This window comes from Pleurodeles waltl, chromosome 4_1 (assembly GCF_031143425.1).
Source record: "Pleurodeles waltl isolate 20211129_DDA chromosome 4_1, aPleWal1.hap1.20221129, whole genome shotgun sequence".
Taxonomy (NCBI): domain Eukaryota; kingdom Metazoa; phylum Chordata; class Amphibia; order Caudata; family Salamandridae; genus Pleurodeles; species Pleurodeles waltl.
In genome coordinates this window covers 635,988,214-636,011,819 of record NC_090442.1, presented here as the reverse complement: position 1 = coordinate 636,011,819, position 23,606 = coordinate 635,988,214, and the positions used below count along the sequence as shown (strand labels likewise).

At 43.9% G+C, this 23,606-nt stretch overlaps 1 protein-coding gene across 4 annotated transcripts in view; it reads right to left on the bottom strand.

The window, feature by feature from the left end:
• The window catches only part of USP15 (ubiquitin specific peptidase 15), a 617,233-nt gene that overhangs the window by 19,696 nt on the left and 573,931 nt on the right, over positions 1 to 23,606 (bottom strand). For all 4 annotated transcript variants that reach the window (XM_069229069.1, XM_069229070.1, XM_069229071.1 and 1 more), the window contains one exon: positions 6,954 to 7,042. In XM_069229069.1, the coding sequence (XP_069085170.1) occupies positions 6,954 to 7,042 (89 nt within the window). The remainder of the gene's footprint in view (positions 1 to 6,953; positions 7,043 to 23,606) is intronic.

The following is a 23,606-nucleotide window of genomic DNA, read 5'->3' as shown; positions in this document are numbered from 1 at the left end:
AAAGTGACTTTGTATGTTTAATCTGCAGGTAAGCAGAGATTGCAGTGAGATGAATTTTGATGGAAGAAAAAGCGAGATTTGCTTTTTGTAGGTTTAGTAAATAACTCACAATGTTTTGTATGGAGGCATCTAACGTGTGATTTGGTTTGCTTGGTAGTAAAAAACAAACCTTTTCCATTTATTAGCATAACAATGCCTTGTTGTCGGTTTTCTTGCCTGTTTAATGACTTCCATACACTCATTTGAAAGATTTAGATAGCCAAACTCTAAGACTTCAGGAGCCAGATTGCTAGGTTGAGCGATGCTGGATTGGGGTGTCTGATCTGTTGTTTGTGTTGTGTTAACAGATCTGGACTGTTTGGGAGTTTGATGTGAGGTACAACTGAGAGGTCCAACAGTGTGGTGTACCACGGTTGGCGAGCCCATGTTGGTGCTATGAGTATTAGTTTGAGTTTGTTTTGACTCAGTTTGTTGACTAGGAAAGGAATGAGTGGGAGAGGGGGAAAAGCGTAAGCAAATATCCCTGACCAATTGATCCATACAGCATTGCCCTTGGACTGAGGGTGTGGGTACCTGGATGCGAAGTTTTAGCATTTAACATTTTGTTTTGTTGCGAACAGATCTATGTCTGGTGTTCCCCAGTGGTGAAAGTATTCTTGTAGAATCTGGGGATGTATTTCCCACTCGTGAGTTAGCTGGTGATCTCGACTGAGATTGTCGGCTAACTCATTGTGAATGCCTGGTATATATTGTGCTATTAGGCGAATGTTGTTGTGAATTGCCCAATGCCAAATTTTTTGTGGTAGGAGGCATAGTTGTGATGAGTGTGTCTCCCATGTTTGTTTAGGTAGTACATTGTTGTCATATTGTCTGTTTTGACAAGAATGTGTTTGTGAACTAGAAGGGGTCAAAAAGCTTTTAGTGCTAGGGAGACCACTAGCAGTTCTAAGTGATTTATGTGTCATTTTCTTTGTTTATTGTCCCATTGTCCTTGTATATTGTGATTGTTGAGGTGTGCTCCCCAGCCAATCATTGAAGCATCTGTTGTGAGAATGGCGTGAGGCACAGGGTCTTGAAAACGCCGCCCTTTGTTTAAATTTACAGGTTTCATCCATTTAAGCGGATAGTGTGTTTGGCGGTCTATCAACACTAGATCTTGAAGTTGACCCTGTGCCTGCGTCCATTGTTTTGCTAGGCACTGCTGTAAGGGCCGCATGTGTAGCCGTGTTTGGGACAACAGCGATGCATGATGCCATCATAGGAGTTTCATGACAAATCTGACTGTGTAGTGCTGATTTGGTTGTATGTTTGACACCATGTTTTGAAAAGATTGAACTCTTTGCAGGCTTGGAGTGGCAATTGCTCTTTGTGTGTTGAGTGTTGCTCCCAAGTATTGTTGTAGTTGGGATGGTTGTAAGTGAGATTTTTGGTAATTTATAGAGAAATCTAATCTGTGTAGGGTATCTATTACATACTGCGTGTGATTTTGACACCGATGTTGAGTGTTGGCTTTAATTAGCCAATCGTCCAGATATGGAAATACATGCATGTGATATCTCCTTATATGAGTTGCTACTAAAGCGAGGCATTTTGTAAATACTTTGGGTGCTGTTGTTATCCCGAAGAGCAATACCTTGAATAGGTAATGTTTGCCCTGTATGACAATCCTGAGGTATTTTCTGTGAGATGGATGGATGGGTATATGGAAATACGCATCCTTTAGATCCAGTGTTGTCATGTATTCTCTGTGTTTTAGTAAGGGGACTACATCTTGTAGTGTGACCATGTGGAAGTGTTCTGATTTGATGAAAAGGTTTAAAGTTCTGAGATCTAAGATTGGTCTAAGTGTTTTGTCCTTTTTGGGAATAAGGAAATATAGGGAATAAACCCCTGTTCCTTTTTGTTGGTGAGGTACTAGTTCTATGGCTTGTTTTGTTAATAGTGCTTGTACCTTTATTTGTAACATGTCTAGATTTTGTGCCGACAGTTTGTGCACTCTTGGGAGAATATCTGGAGGGAAATGTGTGAATTCTATGCAGTAACCATGTTGGATAATTGATAGGACCCATGTGTCTGTGGTTATGTCTGACCAATGTTTGTGGTAAAATGTTAATCTTCCCCTTACTGGTGATGTGTGTTGAGGAAGGGTGACAGTGAAGTCACTGTTTGTTGTTGGTGGCCTGCTTGGTAGGCTGAAACTTTCCCCTTGATCTTGGGAATTGTCCCCTGAATGATCCGCAAAACCCCCCTCTTTGATATTGGGATTGGTAGGTGGGTTTTGCTTGAGAGGTGGATGCCTCTGAAAGTTGCTGTCTGAAACCTCCCCTAAATTGCGGTTTCCTAAATGTCCCTCTATACTGGGACGAGTAGAGCGCGCCCATGGCTTTGGCCGTGTCAGTGTCTTTCTTCATCTTTTCGATGGCTGTGTCCACTTGTGGCCCAAACAGTTGTTGCTGGTTAAATGACATGGTCAATACTGCCTGCTGTATCTCAGGTTTGAATCCTGAGGACCTTAACCAAGCATGTCGCCTAATTGTGACTGCCATGTTCACAGTTCTTGCGGCAGTGTCAGCGGAATCCAATGCTAAACGAATTTGATTGTTCGAAATTGCTTTCCCTTCCTCTACCACCAGTTGAGCCCGTTTTTAATACTCTTTAGGTAGATGCTGGATGATATCACACATTTCATCCCAGTGAGCTCGGTCGTAACGGACGAGGAAGACTTGTGAATTTGCAATATGCCGTTGGTTGGCAGCTTGTGACGCCACTCTCTTTCCCGCTGCGTCTAATTTGCGACTCTCTTTATCCGGAGGTGGTGCATCTCCCGAGTTTGCTTTTTTCTTGCGGAACCAACCACTACGGAGTCCGGTGGGAGCTGTTGCGTAATGAACACTGGGTCCAATGGGGGTGGTTTGTACTTTTTTTCCACCTGCGGTGTGATGGCTCTTCCTTTTATCGGCTCTTGAAAATCTTGCTGTGCATGTTTAAGCATGCCTGGTAGCATAGGCAGGCTCTGGTATGATGCATGCGTGGAGGCCAGGGTATTGAAGAGGAAGTCATCCTCCAAAGGCTCAGAATGCATACTAACATTATGGAATGCAGCAGCCCTGGCCAAGACTTGGGTGTATGAGATGCTATCCTCCGGTGGAGATGGTTTTGAGGGGTAGCACTCAGGGCTACTGTCCGAGACAGGGCGATCGCAGAGGTCCCAGGGGTCTACATCATCTTGCGTTTGCATAGTATGTGTGGGTGACTGTGCAGTGGGCGTGCCAATTGGTGACCCTGTCCTTTGTGGCGAATGCGGGGGAGAAAGATCCGGCGAAAATGGTGAGTTGGTGATTTCTCCCTAGCCACTTTAGCTCTTGGCTGATCAGTCTCAGTATCTGATTGAGGTTGGAAAGCCAGCTTTCTCTTGAGAGGAGGGGCAGTTTGGATCTTTCCAGTATCCTTATGGATCTGTATCCGTGCCTGTGTTTGGTCAAACTCTTCAATGTCCAACTCCTCTTCAAATCTGTGCCTCTCCTTTAGTTGTTTAGAGAGCCCATGTTCCTCTTTGTAAGAGGTCTTTTTCGGCTACGAAGCCGGTTTTCTCGGCACCGAAATGCCCATGGTGATGGTTGGCCTCGGCTCCGAAAGGCTCTTTCGAGGCTTAGTCGATTAAACCAGGCGATGTCGACTTTTTTCAATGCCGGGTTCTCTGCTCGAGTCGGAAGACTTCGGCACGATTTTGCCCTTTTTCAGTGCCGAAGGTGTTGCTTGGTCACCGCTTTTTTTTTATGGGTCGAGCCATGGCCTTCAGGCAGTGGCGTCCCTGAGGCCTTATGTTTTTTCGGTTGACTTTGGGATTGGGTCGGGGCAGGCGTACTCACTTGTTGGCCTGCTGTAGGCGGTCGGTCTCCGTCGGAGTCGTCCGAGTCCTGGATGGAGATAGCCATCTCCTCCTCTTCAACGTCGAGGTGTTCCGATGATTTCGACACCATCTGCATGCGCCTTGCCCTCTGATCTCTCAAGGTCTTTTTCGATCGAAAGGACTTACAGGCCTCGCAAGTATCTTCTCTGTGCTCCGGTGAGAGACACAGATTACAGACCCGATGCTGGTCTGTATATGGATACTTAGCGTGGCACTTCGGACAGAAACGGACGGGGTCCAGTCCATGAGGCTTCGATGACGTGTGTGGTCGGGCCAACCAGGCCTTGGCTGGGCGCGGAAGCCCCGAAGGGTCACCGAAACGGTTGTCTCGTCGGTGTTGACAGAAGATCTTTCCTGATTGCAAACAATACCAACGCTTTTTTCGAGGATTTTTATACTTTCCCGATTCGAATCACGGAGCGAAGAGGAACACGTCCGAACCCGATGGCGGAAAGAAAACAATCTAAGATGGAGTCGATGACCATGCGCAATGGAGCCGAAAGGGAGGAGTCACTTGGTCCCGTGACTCGAAAAGACTTCTTAGAAGAAAAACAACTTGTAACACTTCGAGTCCAACACTAGATGGCAGGAACAGTGCACAGCATGTGTATCTGCAGCTACACATGCCATTGAACATATAATTATTTCTTATTTTATTTACTTGAGGAATATGAACAATTTTAGTCTTTAAATTAAAAAAGTACTACACTGATAACAGGCAAGGTGAGGGCCATCAAGTAGTTTCTGAACAAGGTATGGGAGGAGTACAAAATATACAGAGGCATAGGTGAGGAGGTCCTAAAGATCTAAATATTAACAGCAATATAGTCAGCTGTACAAGGACTATACCCTATTCCTAAATTTGACAGACGCCTTCGACTCAGGCCTTTAACGCTGGAGCGGGGCTTTAATGGCCGGTACAGCCCAGCTACGAAGGGGTATAAGGCTAATAGAACATTCTGCCACTAAAAGGCAGAATCTTCTAATAAATAAAACAAAGTCCTCACTTGAGGTCCGAGGGGATTAAAATCCCCTTGGGCTCTGTGAGGCCTTTGTTCACAGATGTTGCTGTTAACAAAGAACGTTGGAATGTTAATGCTCAGGCTTTTACTAGCCACTAAAAGCCCATAGCATTCCAATGTTCTAATAAAACTGAACTCTTTCCTAATCCATTTTAGCACAGGAAAAAAAAATGAAAACTCTATTGCATAACTACCACACTCCTTTACCCATGTATGTGTTTCTACATCATTGAGCACATTTATAATTTACGAAAGAGAAATTTCTGTGACGCTGACAGTATCTTCTACAGGGGAGCGGGAGCAATTAAGATGTTCGCAAGAGAGGTAGCCTTTTTGATAACTGCTACTAAAGTCAGACGTTATTTTTATTATTGAGTATTCATATTGTATTTGGTATAGTCCGCAATCTCTGGCTCAAATGCTTTCCATGCTAGCCTAAGTTACTCCACTGTACATTAAGTGGCACTGCGATTTAAGCAAACTCAGATACACGTTCAGCTTTGTATTGTTTTTATGACAGGTCGCACCATTTATTTTCAGTCAGACCAACATACAGTGACGGAAGCATAACAGAGACGAATCCTCCCTCACAAGCACGCTACATTTAGAAATCCCTGCCTGTTCCACTGAAAATTCTATGCTTCAATGAATCCAGTGCTACAGCCGATGCTATAAAGGAACAGATGAATGCTGAGTGCACACTAGGGATGAGTAGGCCACTGAAAGCTCGAGCCAACGCGAGGACCGCTTGGAACCTCGAGCTCAAAACAAGCTGGGAGGTGGCATGGCATAGTGTTTACTGCAACTCATGATGTATCACCAGAGAACTGTGTTCGATTCATGGCCTCAGCATCTACTGATTCCAGGCAAATCCTTCTTGTGCTGATAAAAAAGGCAAGTGTGCCCTTGGGCAAGGTTCACAATAAGTTAAACTTTGACAATGGAATGTGGATTCTGCCGTCACCCGCATTCTAATCTCACCCTCTTAGAATTGAGGACAAAGCATCAACGTTTGAAATCAGAAAGAGATGCTGGGTTGTGCAGTGTGAACGTGTGAAATCAATACCAGCTTTCTTGCTTGACCAAACTGTGTAAACTTGGGTAATTTTTTTATCTCACAAGACCTCCTTTTTCATTATTACCCAAGAGAGCATCTTTGCATACGTGAGTTCAGAATGTATGCTGTACAAAACCCTCTTGTTTTAATAGCCTATAATGTTGATATCCGTAATAATAACAGGGCCATATTTAATATATGGCAACTGACTATCTTAGTTCACTGGCATGCATCCTTATCTGGGTGGAGGAAGGAATGTTTCTCAGTTCATGTTTAAAAACTTCGACTTTTAATAAATATTCTACAATAAAATCTGTACTAAGGTGATACCCTTTTGTGTGTTAAACAAATATGCATTCATGAAATATGACGTAATTTCATCATATTTAAGATAATGTTTGCTGCATGATTTATATGCCTAATGCACTGCAACTTCTGAGATGAAAGGGGCCCCCTCAACTTTCTTAGGGACCTCATTCAGCACAATGCCAATGAATATCTGTGAGCTATGGGAGGCGCTAGGTGCCCCTTTTCACATTCTGTAGGGGGCTCCATCATTTTGTCTTAAGCCACTGGTTTGTTAAGGTCGCCCAGCGTTCATATTTTGTTTTTACTGACACATCCCAAGACGGGAGTCTGTTTCCATAAAACAAAAATAAAATGGCTCTGAAGCACAGGACGTTTTCTCACTGTTACCCCTACTCTAAATAAGGCAGGGGACTGCGACGCTGGCAGGTGTGAGCATTGCCAGTTTAAGGCATTTCACCCGTCTTACCAAACTCTAAATGAGGCCCTAAATCAACTTGACTAGATATGTATTATAGGGATTTTCCGTTTTGAGATGAACAGCTTCTCGCATTATCAGCTATTTGTTAATCAATGTTCTTTCTCACATACTGCTTCCTTTACCACCCAGTTCCCAATTCTCAATTTCCTAATGAAATCACCAATCTACGATACGTACCACTATTTGATCTTGTGATGCAGTTGAGACACTACTGTCATCAAAGTAGTACCATTTTCCGTCATCTTTATTCTTTGCAAAAGCTGTATCTAAGAAAGGAAAATAAGATTGTAGATGTTAATGATATTGACTACTGTTCAAAGTAAAATGTTTCTGTATTCTTCAGAGTGCTATTCATCTTGCCACTTAGACTAATCATAATACAACATAATGAAGCAAGGCAATAAAAAGAGAGTCATAACTCGCCCACTGTCGAAGACCTATTTATTTCTTAAATAGTGCAATAATAGTGTTTGTGCTGCCTTTCTTGATCAAACGTTTCCAGCTCCTCTTAGGCATTGCCAAGATGCCAAAACTCTGTCAACTGAAAGTATATTTAAAATGCGTTTTAAATATTTTAGTACTTCAGCAATACTCTTGGTGAGAATAAGATGAATAATTGTTATGAATTAAAGGTCTGTTTCATAATCCACTGCTTGCAATATTAACGTACATATTGGCATTCTTACACAGTTGCCAAACCTGACAATATATGACAACATCTTGGAGTGTACCGGTTATATTACTCCCTTTGAATGCTCCTACTGCGTTTAACCTGGGTACCGAGCTGAGGCCCTGATTAGGACCTTGGTGGCAAATGCCGCCTACCGCCAAGGCGATGGCCACCAACATACCATTGCCGTGGCTACCGACCGTCCATGGCATTATGACCGTAGACGGAATACCGCCAGAAGGCTGGTGGTATTTCGTCTACGGTCATGGCAGTGGACGGCGGTAAGGTGACGCTGCTCCCAGTAGCAGCGCCACGCCAGCAAATCGCCAGCAAATCACCACCATCGTATCATGTTCCATGATACGGCCTGGCGGTGTTTTTTCTGGTGGATGCTGCTGCTGGCAGCAGCGCCGCGTCTCGTCTCCTGTCGGAGGACCCCTGCAAGCAGGTAAATCGGGTTCTCTGACAGGAGAAGCAGGTGGGGGTTGTTTTGTGGATGTGTGGGGGTGTGTGTGTGTGAGTGTGTGTGAATGCGTGCATGTGTGTGTAATGCGTGTGTGCATGAGTGTACGTGCATGTTGTGTCGTGAGATTGAGTGTGTCTGGATGTATGTTTGTGAGTGTTGCTGTGAGTGTGTACAAATGTATGAATGCGTGGGTGAATGTGTGTATGCATGTGTGTTTGGAGGGTGGGGGAGGATTCTGGGGTAGGGGGCGGGGGAGACCCCTATGAGTGCCAGGCAAGGAATTCCCTGGCACTGATAGTGCCTACAACCATGGTTTCAGTAGCGGTACTGAAACCACTGAAACCATGGCAGTGGGTGGGGTCATAATGCCATGGACGGCCGCCGGGCTGGAGATTGAAGTCTCCAGCCTGGCGGTCATTACCGCTGTGCCGGTCGGTGTGGTACATTGGGGGTTTGGCTTTGGACAAACCGCCAATATCATAATAGTGGAGGTATGTACCGCCAGCCTGTTGGCGGTAATACCTCCACTATACCACCGACCGCCGTGGTGGTAATGACCCCAGCAGTTTCTTTTTGCTACTTGCGACTTCATAGAGAAAAATTCCTTAACAAAGAGTCTTATTTAATAATGACCACTGTGTAAGCACATCTAAAAATAAAATATGAAACTACTATATTTATCCATTCGCCCATTGATTTCTAGTAGGTCATTAGCATTTGGAGAAGTTAAACTTTGGAGACTGGCGCTATGTCAGGCAACACAATAGAAATAGCTTAGTAGAGACTCATGTTTAAAGTTATTCAGAGCACAACTCCCAGCGATCCCTTAGTGTTTTCTTTTCTCTACTGTTTTTGTATAAATAGCTTTATTATTAAAACTAAATCCAATACATCCACAACTACCAAAATAAGCACGCTTGTAAATATTCAGTTATGAAGATTGATGTTTGTTTACATATATCTGAAATAAAATTATTTTATCTGTTATTCAATTCAATAATTAGAAAAGGAACCCTTTAGAAACACACACACACACACATATATATATATATATATATATATATATATATATATATATATATATACATAAACAAATCCTGGAGTTAAAACTAATGTTAAGAAGCTGATATGGCAAACTATTCCATTGATGCAACTGCTCTTAATCCTCCGTAATCCTCCCAAAACTGGTGGAAAACTACAGAAGGTCAGACTGGTTAGCAATGGCCATAAAGTGGCTTTGAAAATCTGAACAATGGGCATCTCAAATCACACCACAATCTTAACGCCAGCACACAGTACTTTTGCAATGTATTTTGTTGGAATACGTCTTTGGTAGCGCAAATCAGCTTCAAAAATTCCCTGATGAGCATAACCTAATCCTTCAGGAATTACATTTGGAAGCTAAAAAAATATTTTATTTCCTGGCAAATTACTGTGGTGTGGTTTTTAGCTCCCATTCCCTTCACTGCTAAGGCATGATGGAATTTATTTCTTCATTGTGACATTCATTGCAGCATCCACGCAGGTAGTATATCTTGTTGTAGGGTATAGTTCTTTAGTAATTACGCATGCTACCTCCTAAACCTATAGGGCCTAGCAGTATTTGTCTATATGTATGCTGCCATAACGATATGATAGTGCTAACACAGTATATTCTTTTGGAAACTAGATGCACAAATTGTGCATTGCCATAACAATGCGTGATTTACCAACAATTTTCATGCCGATTTCTTGGGAGAACTCAGTAAGACATGGGGTAGCAATACCACCTTGCCTGGCCACTAAGCAACCGGGCCGATAAAGGGTACAAAGTGCTCTCATCGAGCAAAGGATTACTAAGCACCCATGTCCAGTAACAGATTCCCATGCCAGATTCAGTAGGCATCCCACTGTAACGGTACTGAGACTATGCAGTCCTGTGTTTCCTTATGACGGGGAAGGACCACCGACACCCCTGGGAGCCATGTCCGCCCGAAGGATATTCTCGCTACTAAACCAACAGCCTAATCATCTGGGTCGTAGCAAGTTGCGAGGGGCAGTTTTACTTGACTCAGCAAGTCTCAAAACAAAGGTAAACTAGGATTCTCGATAATGAATTCCAATGTGTGTCATTTTTATTCGCTTTACTGTAATTTCATTTACTTTTGCTTCTATTTGTATTATAGCTATCAGTAAAACGATCCCTATTTTGTATAACAAGTTGGTGTATAATAAATTAATGTTAGAGAATAATGTTAGTTTACAATAAAAACATAATTGCGACTTGTGTGTATATAGATTTGGGAACTGAAACAGGGTAAAATCTACTAATTCCATACAAATCCTCTCTACATTACCTGTCCTCCAAACAACTTTTTTTCCCCACTATGCTCTTCCCAAAGGGAGGGGCAGGAGATATATGTGCGTTTTCTATTCCTCCGCACAGATGCGTTTGTACACACGGCTCTGAGGGCTAAAGAATCTAATCAATGTGGCCTCTCGAAAGGGTTAAGTATGCAACAGACAACCCACTCATTAAGAATGCCCGGGATTTAATTATTGGACCAGAGTATAGATCCCGAAACCCACTGTTGAAATTGAGGCAGTGTTTGCAGGTCGGGCTCACAGACACTCAATTTTGGAGATCAGTACTTTATATTTTTCCTCCTCAGACTTTCACTTAGAGGAAGAGACAGAAAAATAGAAAAGGAATTAGAGGTAGAAAAAGGCGTAAAAACAAATACACAGGAGAAAGCAGAGATGAAATAGAACGTGCCAGATGAATCTGGCAACCCCAATTTTCTTACCAATGGCCACAGGCTTCTGACCAAAACTTAAGACCTCAAAGCTTTAGTTCCCAGAACTTATTGTTTTAGAAATTAAACATTGCTAAAACCTAGTACTGTCAGGTTTAGGCTGGTACTATAAACATTAGGGAGAAGTTGAATCTATCTCTGAACATTTTTGTACACGTTTACTCTATGAGAAACCTAGGGAACTATGGAGCACCAGATCAAATCCAAACTAAAAGACTACAGAGGGCAATAACATTGTTATAACTGGTAAGAGTAAGCCCAAGTGTTTATTATCAAATGTAGCAATTGCTAGTATAGTGTAAGGAGCAACTATAGAGTAGTTATACATCCTTATTTTTGAATCTCTATTGACGGGTAGACGTTAACTCTAGTTAGCATTAAAGCAGGTTTATAAATGGGAACTTGTTTCTTCACATTTGTCAAGGTATTACATGGCAATAGTTATGTCAATATAAATGTGGACCACTTCCCGTAGGCAGAAAGATTATCTAATCGAGAATATTGATGTGCAACCTGGAAACCTCCTACGAGCAAAAGGCTGAATTGAAATAGAATCAACTGTAAATGAGTTCAAACTTTGAGAGGTAAATCCTTAAAAACGAAACAGGGAAGAGTTTAGAGGTTATGACTTGGAAGAATAAGGCGTCAGCTTTTGTTATAATAAAAGAAACAAATAGAGGTAAAGACAGTTAAGTAAACTTCTAGAGCATACAAACTAACCTGGAAATAATCTGTGCAGATACTGTGTGAATAAATCGTACCCCAAAATGTTGACACTCCAAAAACCTACCTCATTCAGTTCTCCCACAGTTTACTGGATCAGAGACAGTGTTAAACATCAATTACATGAGGCAGTGTGTCCCCGCGATTAGGCACCTCCCAGAACATTAAATGAGCAGATTAAAAACAATTCAAAAGTTAATGGGGTCCACTCAATAACTGAGTTCTAGATCAATGAAAACTTAAAGGGTTTTATTTCATTAATTCAAAATAAGCGGTACAGAGCCAACGCCATGAAGGCTCTCAGATGCAAATTAGACAGACTGTAAAAATCTGAAAATATTCGAAGACCCAAGTCAGAAGCAAGATCACTATAAAATTGGGCAGCATCCATAGCTGCAAAGACAAGCTAAGGAAATTTCCATAGCTCGCCCAAAATTCAAGATGTTCTTATGAACAGGAGTGGGTGATGAATTCTGCTTTGCCAGCGGAGTTGGCGGAATTCCGCAGAGGTCTGGATGAATTTCGCCACCTGCCGTGTGATGGAGTTTTTTCTCATGTGTGGCTCACCAACGGTAAGTTGGCGAGTGCAAATTAGCATCAACTAGTGCAGTTTTAAGCAGTGAAATCTTCCCAACTCAAGTGGCAACAAAATCAACTCGCAGCAGCTTCGCTTGGTGCCATTCACATTGATTTTTCAGTGTGGAAACACACTCCTTGCGCAAAACATCAGCGCAAGTAGCTTAATGTGCCGATTTCTGCCCATTTGCATAGCTCCTGGCAATCTCACAGTTTTCACGTAACTCCGAAGAGTGAAACTCCACAAATTCTGCCCACCCCTTCTTATAAAGGATGTATGTGAAATAATGGAAATATAAACAAGCATTTGCAATAGGTTTTGCTTTTGTGAGAGTTAGAGCTACTGGCACTGTAAATGACAATGTCTTTTACCTATGTGTTTTGGTTTGTGGTGTAGTAGTGGATGTATGCCAGGTGCCATAGCAACCATCCCAGGCCTGTTGCTGCAGGAGAGAGGACACAATAAGTCCGCCATATACCTACGAGTGTTTTTGCCTCATTCTTACAGACTGGCTGTGATACCCTAGAGATGCAACCCTTTTTCCTAAATCTACCCCTCCCCCCTCGAGCCACACAATGAATATTAGCCTGATTCTGTGAAGCAGTGGTTGTTTTCACCATTTCTTTATCTGCCACCTTAACTCTTTTCGTGTAAGCAGCCTGGATCCACTGCAGAATTCCAGCATATTTCACTGAGGTGTTTGTCATTAAGATATCTGATAGGGTTCACACCAATGTTCCTCAAAGCAATTCTTCCTCACGTTATCCGACTACCATCCAGTCTCTAGCATTCAATCCATTACATAGTATGTCTTTTGTTGCTTCTGTTGCTCAATTCACCATATCAGCCAGACCTTTTCAGTAATATGCATGATCTCATCAATTATTGAAACTATGGAGGATGTCACAAAACCTCTATGCAACCACAGTTCACCATCTAGTGCAACACACCAACACCATACTGGCTATTTATACAGACTGTAACATTTACATTTTCTGACAAGCAATAAACTCTTGTCAATGCAACCAACTCTGCTACTTTTGCTGGTTACATTTGGCAGATGGGATGCTTTAAGAATTTCAGAAATGGAACATACTGCAAAGGCAGCCTTCAATGTTCCACAGTCACATCAGCCATTTCCACAGGAGTTTCTTTAATATCTGATCTTGATTTCGTACATAATTTGGTAACTGCAATGTAATCATGCTCACTTTCATTACATTCACCCTCCTTTTCGTCAGTGTCTCTGTTTTCACAACTTTTGTCCAGAATAAGAACCAGTGACTCTGGATTCAGTTAATTGAATCTCTTAATTCAAATATTTTCTGCAGCAAGACTTGCTCATATCTGGTTAGCTGACTGTTTGTCATGTCCTTGTACGTGGGACATATACAATGAGAGTATGACCCATTGCTATGACTTCACTCCATTCTAAGGCAATGTAAACACCTGCAAACCATTAAGAGAGCCAATGTAGGAATCTGGCTCTGTATATACTATTTCAAAGTAAGAAATAGCATGCACAGAGTCCAAGGGTTCCCCTTAGAGGTAAGATAGAGGCAAAATTAGATAATTCTAATGCTCTATTTTGTGGTAGTGTGTTCGAGCAGTAGGCTTATCAGAGGCTAGTGTTAAGCATTTGTTGTACACACACAGGCAATAAATGAGGAACACACACTCAAAGACTTACTCCAGGCCAATAGGTTTTAATATAGAAAAATATATTTTCTTAATTTATTTTTAGAACCACAAATTCAAGATTTGAAGTAAATACATAAAATGCAAGGTACTCCACACAGGTAAGTAAGGAACTTTGAATTAGAGCAATAACATATACAGTTTTTGTTAAAATGGCAAGAAGCTATTTTAAAAGTAGACAGTGCAAAAATCAACAGTTCCTGGGGGAGGTAAGTATTGGTTAGATTGTGAGGTAAGTAAGACACTTACAAGTCTCAGTCCACCGTTGGGGGTTCAGGGCACAGGAGTCCGCCCTGTGTTGTTAGTTCTCTGGATCTCGAGCCAGGGGCGTCGGGTGCAGAGTGTGAAGTCTCACGCTTCCGGCGGGAAGAGTGAAGTTCTGTAAAGTTGCAAAGTTGTTGCTGAAGTTGAGCAGAGCCGCTGCTCACGGGAGTTTCTTGGTCCTTAGGTTCAGGGCAGTCCTCTCAGGCTTCAGAGGTCGCTGGTCCCTGTCGGATGCATCACTGGTTGCAGGTTTTTGAGTCAGGAGACAGGCTGGTAGGGCTGGGGCCAAAGCAGTTGTCGTCTTCCGTCTTCTCTTCAGGGCTTGTAGGTCAGCAGTTATTCTTGTTTCTTCAGGTTACAGGAATCTCCTTTCCTGGGTTCTTGGGTGCCCCTTAATACTAGATTTAGGGGTGTGTTTAGGTCTGGGAGGGCAGTAGCCAATGGCTACTGTCCTTGAGGGTGGCTACACCCTCTTTGTGCCTCCTCCCTCTGGGGATGGGGGTATATCCCTAATCCAATGGGGGGAATCCTCCAAAACTAAGATGGAGGGTTTCCAAAGGCAGGGGTCACCTCAGCTCAGGGCACCTTAGGGGCTGTCCTGACTGGTGGGTGACTCCTCCTTGTTTTTCTAATTATCTCCTCCAGCCTTGCTGCCAAAAGTGGGGGCAGTGGCCGGAGGGGCGAGTATCTCTACTAGCTGGGATGCCCTAGGGTGTTGTAACAAAGGGGGTGAGCCTCTGAGGCTCACCGCCAGGTGTTACAATTCCTGCCGGGGGAGGTGTGAAGCACCTCCACCCAGTGCAGGCTTTGTTCCTGGCTGGTCCATGGCCTGGTCCATGGCTACACTGAAATCTGGGAAGTTTGGTATCAAACTTCTCAGCACAATAAATGCACACTGATGCCAGTGTGAATTTATTGTAACATGCACCCAGAGGGCATCGTAGAGACGCCGCCTGAATACCAATCCGACTTCTAGTGTGGGGCTGACCAGTTTCTGCCAGCCTGCTGCAACCAGACGAGTTGCCATTATGGAACTGTGGAGTTCGTTGTTGACAAACTCCCAGATCATATACGGTTATGGCTACCCTGCACTTACAATATTTAAGGTTTTGCTTAGACACTGTAGGAGCATAGTGCTCATGCACATATGCCCTCACCTGTGGTATAGTGCACCCTGCCTTAGGGCTGTAAGGCCTGCTAGAGGGGTGATTTACTTATGCCACAGGCAGTGTAAGGGGAGTGCCATGTCGACTTAGTCATTTTCTCCCCACCAGCACACACAAGCTGTGAGGCAATGAGCATGTGCTGAGTGAGTGGTCCCCAGGGTGGCATAAGACATGCTGCAGCCCTTAGAGACCTTTCCCTGGCATTAGGGCCCTTGGTACCAGGAGTACCAGTTACAAGGGACTTATCGGAGTGCCAGGGCTGTGGCAATTGTGGAAGCAAAGGTACAGTTTATGGAAAGAACACTGGTGAGGGGCCTGGTTAGCTGGGTCCCAGCACACTTTCAATCAAAACTTAGCATCAGCAAAGGCAAAAAGTCAGGGGGTAACCATGCCAAGGAGGCATTTCCTTACAGCCAGGAAGACTTAAAGCTACTGGATCTAAAACAGCTGAGAGCCAGGCTACTGGTCTCATCATCCCGCCATGTTTCTGTGTATGAATTGATAATGCATACCCACCTTTCTCATTCATTGCATAAACTCGCTCTCAATACCTGAAATGCCTCTGAACACTATTCGCCAAATGGCCAGGTCCATCATAAGTTAAAAAGGTTTTGCAACCAATGAAAAGTTTGGAATCCACTGACGACAGCAGCCAACAATTCCTAGAAACATTCTTAACTCCCTCTGGATGGGAGAAGGATTAATTTTTCAGAACTGTAGAACCATGTTCTTTTGAGTCTTTCCCCCCATTTTCCTCAATATGTAGGCCAAGAGAAATTACTTCCTGTTTACAATACTGCTTATTTGTTAGGGAAATGTTATGACCACAATCAGCTGAATGATTCAGCAAAGCAAATGTGTTAAGTTCACAGTCCTCTTTTGTCTTTGATACAACCAATAGGTTATCAGCAGAATGTACTGAGTTGTAAAGCAGCCTTACATTTTCTAGGTATTTGTTTGGAATTTGGCTGTAGACTGAAGGACTACCAGTATATCTTTGTGGAATTCTACACCACACAAGAACTTTATTTTGAAATTGAAACGCAAAAAGGAATTGGCTCTCCTTGCGAAGAGGAACTGAGGAACATGTAGAATAAGTGATTGACTATATAACATTCTGCATCTGTAGGAATCTGGAACAAAATCACTGCAGGATTCGGTATTCTGGACAATAAGGAATGACAATTTTAGTAACATTCTTAGGCTCTGCACAATTTCCCACTGAGTTTATTTATTCCCATCACAGGAGAGGGCTAGCAAGCACTCCCGAAGGATTCCCTGCTCAATCAGTTTTTTCAATAACCGGCTTCATTCCTTCCGCTGCTCCTCCTGAAAGTTTATACTGCTAATTTCTAGGAAAACCTGCATCAGGTTTTATTAGAATGTTAACAGGTTCTGCACTTTCCATCAGTTCCATCTCTTTACTAGAGAAATAACACATCTTTACTTTGACAGCATGTATTAAATCCAGAGACAAATAATCTTTTGTTAAAGCTGAACCCTCGAATCTTGTGATTTGATTTTGAACACTAAATCTTCATCTTGTGTTTCAATCACAACACCATCTGGTATGCAGTAAATCTTACAATTCATTTTGTAAATCTTACAATTCATATCTCCTGCCTAACAAATGTACAGGAGTTACATCACACAAAATGGACTGATGATTGTTCTCCATTAACCCTAATTCACCGGGGACATCTGCAGTAACCTGATTAACAAATTGTCTTTTACTGATCCCTACAACTTGGACTTTAGTTCAGAAGAGGGATAGATCTGGAACTTCCACAGAACGAACTACAGAATGGGTAGCAGGTTATACGTCGGAACAACGCATGCTGGAACCATGCATACCTGAACAACTAGGTCGGAACAACGACCTCGTTGTTACCACTAATACCTTTACCACAAATGCCTTAACAGCGATTTTTCGTTGTAAAGGCATTCCTGGTAAAGGCATTAGTGAACGGCACGCATGGTTCCAGCATGCGTCCCCCCTGGACATCCACCCCCACCCCTAAAAATTACCGCGACCCCCACAACCACCCTAACCTTCACCCCTAAAATTACTGCAACCCCTCACCCGCACCTTAAACCACCCCAACCCCTACCCCTAAAACCTAAAGCATCCCAACCCCCCACCCCACCTCTCAAACCTAAACCCTGACCCCCGCACCGTTAAACCTTAATCACCCTGAGCCCCCCACCACACCCCCAAAAACTAAAAATACCCCGACTCCCCACCCCTGCCCCTAAAACTAAAAATACCCTGACTCCCCACCCCGCCCCAAACCACCCCAACCCCCACCCCCTAAATCTAAAAATACCCCGACCCCTCTGCCCTTAAAACAGCCCCAGTCCCAGCCCAACTTACCTCCTCCTTGATCGCATCGTCCTCCTCCGCCGACTCCCTTCTTCTGTGCCTTAACCATGCATGTACGTGGTTCAGCACATGCGTGGTTAAGGCTCTGACCAAGAAAGTTGTGGAAAACGAAAGCGTTGTTCCGCTTTCGTTTTCCACGACTTCGTTGTTCAGGAGTCGTTGTTCAGGATGCTTCCCTGAGTAGCATCTGTATTATTCATTACTCATAATCAGATTCGGTTGGTACCCTGGAATATATGGCATTTTCATTTTTGACATTTTAGCTGCACCACAGGGCTGAAGTCATTGCCATGCAAAATTGTTTTTTATCATGCATACTCTGCACAGAAGTCGATTGGGTTGGAACCATGGACAATGTATCTTTCTGCATCTGAGGAATAAAACTTGGATTCTCTCTGGATTTTGTTTGAAGCCCTGTTTCCAGTGCCCAAATTTACTGTTTACCATGGAGTGACAAGCAGTGTTCCTCCTCAAAATTTCTATTAATTCTAGAATTATTCATCATTTGCCCCACCTTAAATTAGAATGTACCCATTTCCCATACCTTTTAAGTCATTCCATTCACTCCAGCCTTTCTAATCTGAACATAACCCATGTCTGAACTTATCAACTCATTTCCCTAATGTCCTCCTTCATTTAACATTCTTCTTGAGAGCAAATGTCTTTTGTGAAAAATATGTATGAAACTCACCTTCCATGGACAATACTTAAATCTGACCTGTGTGTGATTGATTCCATTCAATATGCGCACATATACACGATGAACAACCTAAAAATTCTATGCCTAAATCTTAATGATAGCAACCATCCAGTAAAAGACACAAAATACTGAATTACTGAGGAAGATATAATGACATACTATCCCTCAAGAAACCAAGAAACATCAAAGAGAAGCCCTAAAAGCACATTAAAACTGGGCAAGGCGAGAATTTTCTTCTTGAGGCAACACCAAAAAAAGACTAGCCTTTTTGCATTACAAAACTGATAATTTTTTTCTTGGATTTCTACATTTGTGTTCATTAAAGGTTTTAACATGTATAACCAATACTTACATAAAGAAACAAGTTACTTACCTTTGGTAACACTCTTTCTGGTACAAATTCTATCTAGCTTCAGATTTTTCATCTTCTGAATACTCCGCAGGTGTCAGACTGGAACTGCAAACGTTTCAACAGTAACCTCTGTGCGCCGGAAGGTAGCACGGTGCAGCTAAGCACCGACACTGTCCTGCTCTGGAAATGACCAGCAGAGCCTATATAGGAGCCACGCTTCCGTGTTGTCAGTTGCTTTTGAAAACTCTCTGCGGTTCCAGACGTAGAACCCCAATAGCAAATTGATTGACCAGTGAGATTATTTCTAGACTTGGGATCTTATTAATTGATGGAGTCCAATCACAGAACGGGGAGGAAGGGAGAGATGGTGAGGAATCTGTGGCTAGATAGAATTGGAAAGGACATTACCAAAGGTAAGTAACTAGGGGCCAGATGTAGGAAAGGAATTGCAACTCGCAAACGGCAAAAACTGCAGTTTGCGAGTTGCAAATCACATTTTCCTATGCAGAAATGCATTCTGCGAGTCGGAGAGACTCGCAAAATGCATTTCAGAATCGCAAATAGGAAGGGGTGTTCCCTTCCTATTTGCGATTCCTAGTGGTATGCAACACCATTTGCGACCGCATATGCGGTCGCAAATGGTGTTGCAGTTACCATCCACTTCAAGTGGATGGTAACCCACTCGCAAATTGGAAGGGGTCCCCATGGGACCCCTTCCAGTTTGTGACTGGACCCAGAAACATTTTTTCAGGGCAGGGAGTGGTCCAAGGGACCACTCCCTGACCTGAAAAAATACCGAAACTAAAGGTTTCGTTTTTTTTTTTTAAGTGCAGCTCGTTTTCCTTTAAGGAAAACGGGCTACACTTAAAAAAAAAAAAATGCTTTATTTAAAGCAGTCACGAACACGGAGGTCTGCTGACTACAGCAGGCCTCCATGTTTGCGAGTGCCCATAGTCGGTATGGGGCCGCAATTTGCGACCCACCTCATGAATATTCATGAGGTGGGTCATTGCGACCCTATACCGACTTGCAGACGGTGTCTGAGACACCGTTCTGCATAACATTTTGCGACTTGCTAACAGCGAGTCGCAATGACTCGCTATTTGCAAGTCGCAAAATGTTATTTTGCTACATCTGGCCCTTGGTTTTCTGATAGAGACTTCTAGCTGCAGATTCATCACCTTTCAAATAAATACTAAAGTAGTCCCTATTTGGAGGTGGACCTGTAATGGACTCAAACAAGGAAGTCATACAGAACCAAGTGCACAAAATGTCACTCTCAGCAAACCTGACTGTCTAGGCATTAGTGCTTTGTGAATGTATGGAGAGATGCACACATAGCCGCCTGGCATATGTCCAGGATTTTGGACTCAGCGTGCCAATGTTATGGTAGCAGCTTTGGCCCTGGTAGAATGACCACATAGTTGCTTTTTGGCTAATGTGTAGCAGATCTTAATGCAAAGCACGATCTAGCAAGAGATAGTCCTCTTCTACACAGCCTTGCATTTTCACTCCAGAGAAACCCACAAAGAGCTGATATCCACTCTGTGTACTTCGGTACGATCAATATAAAAGCTTGGCGCTCAAACAGTGGGTTCTGTTAGAGGGGAGAGGCTGATCACAGAACGCTGGCAGGGAGAAGTTTTGACAAACATAGAACAACCCACAAATTTAGGCAAGAAAAATGCCAGTGTCCACAAAAAACAGCTTGTCTAAGAAGAAGGTGGTGTATGGCAGGTTGACAAAGAGAGCATGAAGCTCACTCAAACGCTGCACCAATGTATGTGGTGAAAAGCTGGCGCTAAGGTTGTCCCCATTTGCAGGAGAGACCATGTGCCACCTCAGGTGTAACTGCCACTGTTGATTCACTAGGTGCAGACAGCTGAGCTCATCAGCCCTGGCATTCAACGATCTTGCTGTGGGCTTTACCACCAATAAAATTCCCTGGTGGTCCAGCCATTTCTAGAGCCACAGGGTGTCCTGGCACAGGGTCTGTGACCCTGTACTGTCTGTTGCAGTACCACATGGCAGTGGTTTTGTTGGTGAGCACCTGTACCAGCCTTCCCTTGATGGATAGAAGGCTTTTAACACCAAGTGGATGACCAGCTCCAAAAGGCTGATATGGAGCGGGGACTTTGCAGGAGACCTGAGGCTTCTAATCTTCACCTCTCCTGGATGGCCACCCCAACCCAGAAGCAATGCATCAGTCACCACTGTCAGCTCTGGTGGCAAGTGTAGAGAGGTCGCAGTAGTCTTGCAACTATCAATGCAGATCTTTTGCAGTCTCCTCCGAAATCTTGGGCAGAGAGAGACTTCAGATCCCACATATGCCATCTGTCGTGCTTTAAACTGCAGGATGCAGAAGGCCATCCATTTCCAGCAGCTTCAGAGTCGACCTCACTGAAATCCAGGACCAAGGCAGATAGATTAGGATCATATCCTGAATGCCCTGATCTATCTTTCCTGGGGAAAAAGGCACAAAACCAAATAGTGTCTAGAATGAATCCGATGAAGGTGAGTGTCTGAGAAGGAGTAAGGTGTGACTTTGGCACATTGATAGTGAACAAATGGTTCACTGTGATCTGGAGGTTGTTGACGAATGCCAGTTGTCGACGAAGGGGAAATGGTGTTAGGTGTTAAAGCAGAAGGAGTGCTGCTACCACTATTGCTTTCGTTAACACTCAAGGGGTACTAGGGAGATCAAAAGAAAAGCACAACAAAATGGAAATACTTCTATCCCACTATGAATTAGAAGTGGCAACCGCTAGACTGGTATTAGGAAATAGGCATCCTGCAAACCTTATGGCAACAACCAGTTTTCAGGGTCAAGGACAAACAAGACTTTGGACAGTGTGAGCATTCTGTAATTTAACTTCTAGAGGAAGGCACTGAAAGGATGCAGGTCTAAAATGGGACAAAGGCCTCCGTATTTCTAGTGGACTAGAAAGCAACAGGGCTTACAACCACATCCTAAATCCGGGGCCAGCCACCCTCTCGATAGTCCCTTTGGCCAAAAAAGTTTGCACTTCCTGCTACAAACCGGACAGAGGGTCCTCTATCTGTAATTGGGGGGGGGAGGGGGGGCGGGGAACAGTGGAAGGTGTGGTTGCATGAAAAGGAAGGATAGGGCTGATCCCTTCCAAACAATTTGCAGGACCCACCTATCTGATTTTATGGCTTGCCAACCCAGCAAGAATTGTCAGATTCTGCCTCCCACCAAGGGGCTCTACGACACTTAAGGCACACTAAGTGGTTTGGCAAGTGGGGGCTGCGGAGGTGGGGGGATGGACTGGGAGGCTCATTACCGTTACTTCAGGAACAATGTGCACCATGTCCTCACACACAAAACTGTTATGCAACTTGCTGAGAATGGGTTGGCTGAAGGTATGTGGTACCTCTGCCTAAGCTGTGAAAGGAGCGATAGAGCTGATGCAGTTGGGCAGATAAGCTCAGGGAGCGTGGCGTAGCCCTACTCTCCTTAAATCACCAGCGAGTGCAATCCGCCTTGCCTCAAAACAGACGAGTCCAGTCAAAAGACATGTCCATGAGGAAGACTGGACACATCACAAACATTTTTCTTTACAGCAGCCAAGCATGGCGTGGAATGTCAACACAAGTGCCAATAGCCCACCCGATGAAGTCAGTGGTGTCCAAACCACAAAGAATTTTGAACTTGGACACGTCATGACCACTCTGTATAGCCTGAGTGAGGAAGGTCAGTGATCTTCAGGAACACATAGGAGGATTGGAGCCACAAAATCTGAAATGGTGTGGGAATATCAGGCCAGGAGGGAACTGGCATTCACTGATTTAAGAGCCAAGCTGGCGGGCGAGAAGACTCTCTTCCCAAACATCTCTCCTTGTTCTGACCTCCCTAATGGGGGTGAGTAGTTGGATTTGTTTTTCTTCTGCTTGTAGATGCCTGCATCACCAAGCTGTCAGTCAAGGAGTGCTGTGCTAAAAACGCAGGGTAGACTGGGCAGGGCGGTGACACCATGCAATCTGGCAGTCGATTGGGGGACTAGCACAAGACTTGGCCCACGACCCCAATAAGGTATCCATAAGTACCTTGTTAAAAGGCAAGGGGGCTGAGTGGATGTTTGCCCCAACTGGAGAATTTCTGTCAGGACATTAGTCTTGACCTTCAATGGAGGGAGCTAGAGGTCATGGACACCACCCGCCCTACGCATCACCATGATATAAGAAGCCCTGTCCTTATTGGCAGGACCAGGGTGTGAGAGAAGCGGCAACTACGCGGATGTGCCAAAGCAACTAGCTTCCTGCAAGTAATCACATCAATTTTCCTTGTAGTATGGCTGCCCAATCTCATCACTGGCATTTTAGTCATTGCCTGAATCCATCCTGAGCAGGGAAAGCAGGGTGTGTGGTCTCCTTCGTGAAAGCAGCAGAATGAGTGGAGAAGTGAGGCCTCTACAGGCGTCGATGGAGTCAGCTCTGGCGTTCAAGTGCCAGGAACTGGTGTGGAGCTGGAGGTGGCACCGGGATGGTCTCAGAGGGTCCACCTAATGCAGAAGGTGAAACCACTGGTTGTATTCTAGAAAGAGAAATTCTCAGCTCCGTGAGGCCTAAATGTGCTCCAGAGGAAGTCAGCAAGGATCTAAAGAGTCAGAGCATGGCTTCAAGGAACTCGTAGATCAGTTTTGGAATAGCTGTCAGCCCTGAAAAAAGGACTTGCTGGGACAAGTTGCTAGATAGGCTCCAAAGTCGATCAACTTCAGTAGCGCGACTGAGACAATTGAAGCCGCCTCTTCTTAGGAGTGTGTGAGTAGTGGGTAGGGGCTGAGTTCAGCTTAGATTTCTTGTGCATTTTCTTTACTTACCTGACAACGTTGATGAAGATGGAAGATCGACCTCTCGAACAACTCCTGCGACTTCTGGATCTGGAAAAGGCCTGGACCAATCTTTTGACTTGGATCAGTCTCTTCGTGGAGCCTTCTGGCGCTTAGCGATGTAAAGTTTCACATTGATGCGCAATCACTGCTGGCCTTAGAGTCATGACTTGACCTCAAGCACCA